Raw genomic sequence first — 11,146 nt, 5'->3', positions numbered from 1 at the left:
TGACGTGTTACTGTATTTAAAGTCAAATTTCTCCCTAAGCAGTTGTTGCAGCCACAGATAAAAAATAGAAAATTTATAACTCATAGACATCAATCAATTGATATGTTTTATTGTGTTTAAGATAACAAGAGACTGGTGATGAGAAAAGCTGTGACATTTTTGAATTATTAGCTAAGAAAAAGTCTAAATGCCAATTTTTTAGGAGCCTTAAAATTGACCTCAACCATAGCGATATGAATGAAGCCTCCAAAGTCCCAGAAAGTCAATTTAAAAAAATCCTTTTGTTTGTCTTATCAAGAAAACATTTGATTATATCAAGATGCTTTTTTTTGCATGGAGTCTTTTAACTTTTACACACAAGATCATTGTGCCAATAACCTATTATCCTGTGTAAAGAGGGTTAAAACTTATTCACACTCTGTACTGCCTTATTTGTACAAGATGCAAAACCTTTGCAAAAAGATTAAATTAAACATGGACCATACCACTGGAATCTCACTAAACTGAACAACCTCTTGGCTTTAATGATGATCAGAATTTTTTAAACATTTGCAGACAAAAGCACATTTTTTGTGCTGATTCACCTATCCACACATCTTCTATCAACAATTTGTCCTTCATAGGGTCAAAGGGGTTGCTGGAGAGTTTTATCCCAGGAACTTTTTGGGTTTGGGTTCACCCCCAACAGTCTGTCAGTCTATACCGGTGTTACACACTGACATACAGACTCATATTGATAACTTAGAAACACCAATTAAAAAATGAAGAATGCTTTTGGACTCTGAGAAGAAGCTGGAGTTTTTGGAGAAAACCTATGCATGCACAGGGAGAACATGCAAACTTCAAAGGCCTTCTTGCTGTGAGGCAACTGTGCTTGAAAAGTACACCACAGATCTTACAAAACTGATCTTAAGTGCACAAAAATAATGAAACCCTCTTTTCAGGACAAGAGTGTCTCCGTCATTATACAAAACTAAAGCAAAGGGTCCACAGTCAGTACACTCAGTGTTTCCCAGCCCTGGTCCTTAGGGCACACTGTCTTGCATTTTTTCAATCCAGCCGTCTCAAACACATCAGCCTACGATGACTGTCATTGTCAGGCTTCTGCAGAGTCTGATGATGAGTTGAACAAGGTGGACATAAACAGGGCGCACACTGGCTACACCCACCTATTTTTATATTCATTTCAGTGACATATTTTAAATACGGTTATGCCCTGTAAATTACCCCAAACTGTTTGTAGTCACCTCTGTCCTTAAAATAAAAACTATTAAAAAAGATGGGTGCTTAAACAAAACAAAGAAATTCCGATTTCTTATCAGGAAACTGATCTGTACACTTAGCTATCTTTAAATACTACACTAATGTGAGATTTCTGCGTGAAATTCCCATATTTGAAATTTGATTAGCAAAAAAATGTATTTTCTTTTTATAGATTTTTGATGTTGAAAGATGTGATCTACATAGATAAAACAGGAGTTTTTCTTCTATGCATATAAATTATACAGTAGTGAAGCATTCATACTTTCCTACATGGGATGTTCATTAAACCGAGCATGTATCGGTACATTAGATTTTGCAATGACGTTAATCTAGATTGTCTCCCTTCAACAATAACAGCATAAGAGGCCAATGTCTTCTATCAGTGGTTTTTCAATGAATAAATGAATAAATATATTTTTTTGGGTCAAATATACTTACACACACACACACAGGCACACACACACACACACACACATATATACATGCTGTACAGACCAAAGGTTTGGCCACACCTTCTCATTCAAAGAGTTTTCTTTATTTTCATGAATATGAAAATTGTAGAGTCACACTGAAGGCATCAAAACTATGAATTAACACATGTGGAATTATATACACAACAAAAAAGTATGAAACAACTGAAATTCTAGCTTCTATTCTAGGTTCTTCAAAGTAGCCACCTTTTGTTTTGATTACTGCTTTACACATTCTTGGCATTCTCTTGCTGAGCTTCAAGAGGTAGTCACCTGAAATGTTTTTCATATTCACAGATGTGCCCTGTCAGGTTTGATAAGTGTGATTTCTTGCCTTATGAATGGGGTTGGGACCATTAGTTGTGTTGTGCAGAAGTCAGGTGGATACACAGCTGATGGCCCTACTGAATAGACTTAGAGTTTGTATTATGGCAAGAAAAAAAATCAGCTAAGTACAGAAAAACGAGTGGCCATCATTACTTTAAGAAATGAAGGTCAGTCAGTCTGAAAAATTGGAAAAACTTTGAAAGTGTCCCCAAGTGCAGTCACCAAAACCATCAAGCGCTACAAAGAAACTGACTCATATGCCGCCCCAGGAAAGGGAGACCAAGAGTCACCTCTGCTGCAAAGGATAAGTTCACTGAGTGACCAGCCTTAGAAATCGCAAGTTAACAGCAGCTCAGATTAGAGCCTAGGTCAATGTCACACAGAGTTCTAGCAGCAGACACATCTCTACAACAACTGTTAAAAGGAGACTGTGTGAATCAGGCCTTCATGGTAGAATATCCAGTGAAAATCTGTGCTTTGGTCTGATGAGTCCAAATTTGAGATTTTTGGTTCCAACTACTGTGTCTTTGTGCGACGCAGAAAGGGTGAACGGATGCACTCTACATGCCTGGTTCCCACCGTGAAGCATGGAGGAGGAGGTGTGATGGTGTGGGGGTGCTTTGCTGGTGACACTGTTGGGGATTTATTCAAAATTGAAGGCATTCTGAACCAGCACCACTACCACAGCATCTTGCAGCGCCATGCTATTTCATCCAGTTTGCGTTTAGTTGGACCATCATTTATTTTTCAACAGGACAATGACCCCAAACACACCTCCAGGCTGTGTAAGGGCTATTTGACCAAGAAGCAGAGTGATGGGGTGGTGCGCCAAATGATCTGGCCTCCACAGTCACCAGACCTGAACCCAATCGAGATGGATTGGGGTGAGCTGGACAAGTGCTAACCATCTCGGGGAACTCCTTCAAGACTGTTGGAAGACCAATTCTATGACCAACAATGATAAGACCAACAATGACATCTGTGCAACACGAGGCCTCTTGTGTTGGACAGATGACATATTTCCTAATTCCGTATTTTTATTTCAAACAAAAATTAACAAAATGCAGAAAATTTTATACTGTGTTTTAACCCAACACTGTCAAATAATGTAGGTCATAGAGTGTCCTAGCATGACGGATTTTTTAAATATTTTATAAAGTAGATTTCGCCCCCCTATCTTCCTTCACCATCCGTCCATTTCCTTTGGGAGAGACATCCAGTTAACCCTTGTCCTATCTTAGATGACCCCACCCTTACTTTGACATGCTATTCCTACCATGGCAAAGGTGGATAAAGGTGGAAAGATTTCATGTAATCCATGGACACCAGTAAAGATCACAAATCATTGAAGAAAAAAGGTTCAGAGCACTGTCTAGTGGGTCTAGATGACCCGACTCCCAACGTTAAAGTGCCTAAGATGGCACAAGGGTTATACTGATTCCCTCCACCCGTCCCCTTTTCCGGTGCCTTCTCAGCTGATAGAACGCATCATGTGTAGCTGCAGGGGGTGTCGATTCGCTGGTGTCAGGCTGTTCCAAACACCATGATATCAGAGATAATAGAAAACCGCAGGGGCACAGTTTCCTTTTTCTCTAAGCGCTGAGCCAGCGGTTACCACCCATACTGCCTATATCTAAAACTGCTGCCTTCCCCCCGGAAATGCAAACTGGAATCATGCAACACTTTTCGCACGGTAGATGTAAAAAAACAAAAATGCAATCCCATTTTCCAGTTTCGTTTTAACTATGTCACAGAATGAGCGGTGTTTAAAGCTCATTTTGGAGGTTTGATTTTTAATTTGAATTTTTAATCAATTCAAGCAGGTTGATTGTGGAAATGAAAAGGAATCTCTGTTAATTTTTTTTAATTGTCAAATTTGACATTTCTAATTGAATTTTGCGACACATTTATTAGAAAACTTTTTCTTCCTCTTAATCTTTTTAATTAAGTCATCAAAAAATCATTGGGGTGCCGCTTCCAAGCCTCGGGGGGGGGGGGGCCTGGTAAAACATCACAGCTTGACGAGAGCAAAACAGATCACCAGGAACCCCACTACCCCGTATCATGGGCTCCTCCCTCCTTTCTTCAGGCAGGAGGTACCGCAGCCTGCCTTGCAGAGTTAGGCTGCATGATGGCTTCTAATCAACGACCATCAGACTTCTGAACTCCAGTGAAAACCTCAGGTTTCAAAATGACCTGTTCATTCATCATGTCTACTTCTGTCTTAGCCTTGCAAATGCTATTTTACACAAAATCTCCTTGCTCCACTGTATTTATTATATTTCTTGCATGTAACGTCACAGTACCTGCATGAACGCCCTCTCCGCCATTCTGAAAGTAAAATCGTGGGAATCAAACAGAGAGCATCGTTGCTGCTGACCTTTGTCATGTTGATTTTTTTGCTGTGTCCACTTGACTGTCTGCCTGTGATCCGTTCCCTTCATGTTGTCAGTCAAAAGAGACGTCTGGTGGCCCTCCTTACAGAACCCCCTGCACCAACACACAAACAAAATGCAAAGCAGCAGGGCCGTGACAAAGAGTTGACGGTGTTCACGTTGAAAGATTAGTTTACATAATATTAAGATGTACTCTTCTACTGACAAAATATAAAAGCATTCATATTGCAACAATGCAATGAGCATCAATCGCATTAATATTGCAATAATTATTGATCACCCACATGGTATGGGTGAGGATAGCAGAGACTGATAGAGAAACAAACAGTTCAGCTACATTTAGGCTCTGCAGGAAGCTGTGATGCTGCTTCCTGACAGTTGCATGTTTTTGGTAAAAGAAGCAGTTCCAGCAGCACCCTTTCGTAAGTAATGGAACGGCACCGGCACCAGATAAAACTTTAAAGACCAATAAGATGCTTAACCATACGTAAGCCGACCTGAAACAAAATGTTCACTTCAGAGTCTGTTGGCGTCTCTAAGCTGCCACCCTTCCCGTTTAACAAAGGTGAATCATCGTCGTTTTCTCTCTTCTTCCCACGGAAATCAGTAAAATAAGTCACTTGAATTTTTAGTTTTTCTGTTGCTAAAGCCATTAGCAGCGCATGCGTGCCATGATAATGTTTTGGGAAGCTCTTTCTCTTGCACCAAAGGCGCTTATATTACCCGTCAGATGTATCAAAACAATGTTTGCTTGACTCCCAAAATGGCGAGCCATGGCGCATGCGCATCATCACTGCAGGGGATCTATTCTTGTTATTTATAGTGCATTTGCCTCACCCACCTGTTTGACTGGCCTTTGTCTTTCTTTTGCTTTTAATGTATAAATGCTGTTACTGTGAACACAGTGCTCGGTGATGCATCTTCAATGTAATGCAAAAATGAAAATAATAAAGAAATTTGGATCTGAGTTCACCAACGCTTGAGTGTGAAGTGGGAGGCCTAAAAGCAGCAGAAAAAATAGAAGGAGGGTATATAAATAAAGAGAGAGGTTTCGAATTTTCTTTGAAGAGATTTTAGGAAGAGAGGGGAGGATCAGTAGGAAATGACAAATTAATCATACATTAGGCTTATAGAGCACTGTTGAAATAAGAAGAGCTGCTAAAGCAACACCTCATTGATCATGGAGATCCAGTACGCAGCTGAGCTATGCTTTCAACAGCTGCCTAATATTTCCTGCAGGAAGCCAAGACTTCACTGGACTAAAGCTGCATTTTTTAACATTTTGCTTTCCATCATCTCTATTATTACTGTAATTCTGAACCTGCTTGTCATCATTGCAGTCTCCCACTTCAGGTATATCTATTTCTTAAAACAGTTTTAAAAATATAAATGTCTGTCGTTACTTTTTTTCAGAATTGTGCCTTTTGATTATAATTAATGTCAATCTGTGTTTCCTTTCAGGCAGCTCCACACTCCAACTAACATCCTCCTCCTCTCTCTGGCTGTCTCAGATTTTCTTGTGGGGCTTCTGTTGTTGCCATTGGATATTTACAGAAGCACATCTTGCTGGTTTCTTGGTGAAATAATGTGTGCTTTTAATTTTTTTCTTGCCTGCCAAATTCCATTTGTTTCAGTGGGTAATATGATCTTGATATCAGTTGACCGCTATGTGGCCATTTGTCACCCTCTGCATTACCCCACTAGAATCACTGCAGTGAGAGCTAAAATATTTGTTTTTCTGTGTTGGTTCTGGTATGGTCTCTACAGCTTATTTTATATCCGGGATCAGATAACTGACCTCACTCAGCCTTTCAGGAAAGATTCCTGTCTAGGGGAATGTGCTTATATAATTAGCTATGCTACAGGAGTGGTTGATCTCATTTTTACACTTATTTTTCCAGTAACAGTGATTGTTTTTCTTTACATGAGAGTGTTTATGGTAGCTGTGATTCAGGCTCGTTCCATGCGTTCTCATGTTACATTTGTCTCTGTTCAACATTCAGGTAAAGTAAGAGCAAAGAGATCAGAGCTGAAAGCAGCCAGGACTCTTGGTGTTATTGTCTTTGTTTATCTGTTGGCTTTCTGTCCATATTATTGTTATTCTCTTGTAGACATTAATTTGACAGAGAGTGTATTTGCATACTTCATGATTGGTTTTGTTTATTTTAACTCATGCCTGAACCCAATGATCTACACTTTGTTTTATCCCTGGTTCAGAAAAGCTATAAAGCTCATCATCACTCTGCAGATACTGAAGCCTAATTCCTGTGAGACAAACATGCTAAAAAGAGACTGTGGACTTACTGAAGCAACATGACATTGATGGAACATTACTGCCTGTGAATTATTAAACGCAGTTAAAAAGGTAAAAATAAATGTATTTTGTCTTTTGTGTTTTTGGATGGAACCTCATAGACGTAATAATAATGATTTAATTTTACAAAAAGACAAAACACAGAAGTCAATATCTCAGGATCAGAACATAAATCTTTATCTCAATAAAAGTGGAAAAAGATATCATCAGACTGTTTTCGTCTTCCGTTGAATGAGTATTAAAATCAATATTTCTTGTCGCAAAATTTTAATTAACTTCAGCAACTTCTGAAAGCAGTTAATGATCAGAGTCTGAGTTTTCTAAAGGCATAATGATGTCATTTGCAGAGGATGTTTCTTTTCTTGTTGCACTGGAACATTGGGGTCAGTTCTCTTACAATAACCAATGCTTTTGTCAAAATCTCCAATTAAACTGGTTAGCCCTCATTTAACAGTTTAATCAAGGTGGAAAGAACAGAATGTGATGCAAAGGACTGGCACAACATACTTTTACACCTTGCTGTCACTTTGTGAACTCCATTAAACCAGCTGTAGCTCATCTTTTACCCATGTGGGAGGTCACTTTATGACAATATGTACATTTTTAAAAGTTCTGTTCATCGGTTGAGAAAACATAAGAGAGGTGCCTTCTTTTTTGAAAAAAAAAATCAATGTCAAAACAAAGGTAAGGCATATCCCGTATGGACATTCAAAAAAACGTTTGTAGTTTAATTGAGTGTTTTGTCATTTATCTGTTTTAAAACTGGACAAGAGTGGTTTGGAGAAAATATACTCTGAGTCAAAAATGGAAAGAAGAAAAAGGTGATTAAGAGAAATTATAGATGGTTGGAAAAAAGAGACATTAACCCAATAGACAACAGAAGTTCAATCAGGAAATGCCTAGAAAAGAAAAGAAAACGTTTTAACACAGATTTGTCGTCACAAAAAATGTTATGGACATATTTTTTCAGTTAGCAAATAGGATTAAATAAACAAGTCAAAAACAGAGATTATTCTTGTACAGTCTTTGTCTAAAGCTAATGAAAAAAACATGGCTGGTGTTGAAAAGTATAAAACAAAGTAAGGTTACTGGTACATGAAACACATCCCTACGGAAAAGGATCTTTATTAGGAGTGAGAGACAATGGTTTACGAAAAGCAGTATCTGGCACATGTAAACAGAAATTAAATGTATAAACCCTGGGCCTGCAGAGAGGACATGTTTATGCACTTTTTTTCTGTGGACATGCTGTGAGCGACAGGTTATAATGAACACTTTTACAACACATGTTCACCCTTCGGCTTATCCCGTTAGGGGTCGCAACAACAAATCCGCCTTTGCTGATACTCACAGGTGGATTGATAGAGAGTTTTCATGCCAGATGCCCTTCTGCGTGCATTGCTACACGTATGGGGTGTGCATGTGACACCTAAGTGCCCGTAGGATGTCCACACAAAATACACTGTCTAATTTCCTCATTTCTAAGAGCTAGGCTGCATGCAAGGGACATGCGAGTACATTTCATGTGAACAGTACTAAAGGGCTTCTTGTGTAGTGCGCAGGTTCGGGGGGGAGGGGAGAGGGTCGAAATGAAAATGAAATTGACTCTTATTTGCCCTTACATGTGTTTTATTTATTTTTATTTAACCTTTATTTTACCAGGAGGATCAGTTGAAATCAGATTTTCATTTACAAAGATGACCATGCAAAAGTGCCCAGTAGAAGTAAAACCAAGAGGAAAAATAGACAAAAAGAACAACACACATGAAACACACAGAATCAAACAAAAGTAACATTAAAACAGCTTATAAAGACAACAAGCCAGGAAAGAGGGATCAACAACCACAGCAGTCAACTATGGACTGTTGCAGTTTCTGTTCTGTAAAAAAATAGTGCAATGGGAGAATGATAAGTTTAAGGGAGTTTGGAAAGATTTCTTTGGTTTTCCTACGACTAACCTGATTGGGTGGACGAGAAGATTCCGAAAAGGGGTAGAGAAGGTTCTGGAGGTGGAAGCGTGCCGGGGAGTGAAGGAGAAGACGGGGAAAAGGAAAAGGAAACTTTCTGCTGAGAAAGTCAGGAGACAAACTTGAGAGTGGTTTCCCTTGACAGTAAAGTTGATTGAAAGTTCCAGTTTTGGAGTTTCTGGCTTTAGTGTGACTCGGAGTCTACGGAGCAGAGCAGCAGCGCTGGAGCGCGTTGGACTTTCCCCGCGACGGATAACTTTTCCCCGCGACAGATAACTTGGCGGCTCTGCAACTGGAGGCTAAGGAAGTTGTTACATTTTTTTCAGGCCTGCAACAAGTTTTTCCCCCAGGGGTAACTAACTGTGTGAATGAGTGAGTATAGCCACAGTTTGTTATTTTTCATGACATGGGGAATATTGCAATATCTGTGTATAAGAACTTTTGAAACCAGTTTATGAATGTTTAGTTATGTTTTGAAATTACATTTGTCTCAAGTGCTTATTTTTTTTTCATTTAAGAGGAAGTGTACAGAACCAAGATATATTGACCTATGTTTTATTTGTTAAACAACTGCAGCATCCCCTTGCAGTCAAGAACTTTACCACTGCACTGGAGACACGGGTGGTGATTCTCCTTTTCAAGAAGGGGGACAGGAGGGTGTGTCCCAACTACCGGTAACTCACACTCCTCATCCTCGCTTGCAAAGTCTATGTCAGGGTACTGGAGAAAGAGTCCATCTGATAATCAAACCTCAGATCCAGGAACAACAGTGCGGTTTTCGTCCTGGCGGTGGAACAGTGGACCAGCTCTACACCTTCTGTAGGGTACTGAAGGGTTCATGGGAGTTTGCTCATCCAGTCCATAGTGTTTTGTGGATTTGGAGAAGGCGTTTGACTGTGTCCCCTGTGGTGTCCGTGGGGGGTGCTCTGGGAGTATTGGGATCCGGGGAACCTTACTGAGGGCTGTCTGGTCTCTGTATGACCGGAGCAGGAGCTTGGTTCGCATGGTCGGCAGTAATTTGGACCTGTTCCCCCTTCATGTTGGACTCCGGCAGGGCTGCCCTTTAGCACTGGTTCGGTTCATAGTTTTAGGGACAGAATTTCAAGGCTCAGCCAGGGTCTCAGAACTCAGAACTCTGTCTCCTATTCTAGTCACATTCTAACCACACTACATCTCCCAGCAACCCCGGCACACACTTCCTGGACTGCGATCCGACCCGCCACTCTGGGTTAGAGGCTGCCGGACTCAGGAGAACCGTGTCTCCGAGCTTGGACTTCTAGCTCACACAGCGGCTTTGGGGCGGTTTGTGAGCTTTTCAAAGCAGAAATGCCGCTCAGTCCTTAGAAACCGTTCAAACAATCAACGTGGATATGTGTTTCCAGTCGTGTCCCAAAAAAAAAAAAGGCTGATGTTATTCCCACATATTTACGTGCAGCCATATGCAGATTGTGGCATTTCCCGCATGGATTTTATGTTCATCCAAGGCTAATGTTGTTAGCACGTCTTAGCTGTCTTTTAACCCTGGCTTCTGACCACACAGATTAAAAATAAAATGATGAGGGAACAGGCGCTTCATAATATTCATAACATTAATAAAAGCACGTTTAGAAGATCATCTCGTATATTAACGAGATGCTTCATAAACGTGGCAACTCTGTTTGTTTACAAGGGGACTCATTTCCTCTTCCTGTATTTTCAACACTACTGCGCATGCCCAAATGATTCAGTCCGACTGAAAGTGTGACCATGTGAACGTTTGTTCTAATCGGAAAAAGTTTTCCTGAGCCCATGTACACGGTTGAATTTTGATCCGACCATCGATCCGATCAAGATATTTTGCGCATGTAACCGCGGCCAGTGATGTGGTTCGGGTTACACCATCTGTCGTTCACGAACACCATCAGTCCACAGCCTTTCTTCTTTCTGCTCTGCGATGTTAACTGAGACCACAGAGTTTGTTGTGTCCTGGGACGGCCACACCTCGGTAAAACACAGCAGGTTGCCTTCCCTGTACACCCGCTGCAGACGCATGTGGACAGATCTCCTTGTGGAGAAGATTTAAAAAGGCGCTCACGCCAGCGAGCAAACGCCAGTTTAGAAGAAGATAAAAAAACTAAGACTCTAACTAAACCAAAGTCGGGTTTTCTCCTGGTGCTCAGGTTCACCTTTAAATAAATTCCTTTGAGGATAAAACGGATGATATTAAATTGATCTGACAGTGGGAAGATACAAAAAAGTAATGAAAGGGGGTGGAATAAATGCATAAATGAATGGATGAATGAAAGAAAGAAGGAATGAGAGAAATTCGTTTTGTTTTTTCTTGTGGGGTTTTCTCCTGGTGCTCAAGTTCGCCCTTAAAAAAATATTTTGAAGATAAAACAGATGATATGAGATTGGTCCGAGAGTGGG

The 11,146-nt window shown here is 40.3% G+C and overlaps 1 protein-coding gene across 1 annotated transcript; it reads left to right on the top strand.

Annotated features, from left to right (window-relative positions):
* Positions 1-5,474: 5,474 nt before the first annotated feature.
* Positions 5,475-6,777, top strand: LOC101172616 (trace amine-associated receptor 13c-like). The gene is made up of 2 exons (XM_020713283.3): positions 5,475-5,809; positions 5,918-6,777. Exons 1-2 carry the CDS (start codon positions 5,637-5,639, stop codon positions 6,771-6,773), a joined length of 1,029 nt encoding a protein of 342 aa, XP_020568942.1. The 5' UTR covers positions 5,475-5,636; the 3' UTR covers positions 6,774-6,777.
* The last annotated feature ends 4,369 nt before the right edge of the window (positions 6,778-11,146 follow it).

This window comes from Oryzias latipes, chromosome 21 (genome assembly GCF_053564925.1).
Source record: "Oryzias latipes strain Hd-rR chromosome 21, Olatipes_Hd-rR_3.1".
NCBI lineage: Eukaryota > Metazoa > Chordata > Actinopteri > Beloniformes > Adrianichthyidae > Oryzias > Oryzias latipes.
Note: the sequence above shows the minus strand (reverse complement) of the source record. Positions and strands in the feature narration are given on the sequence as shown.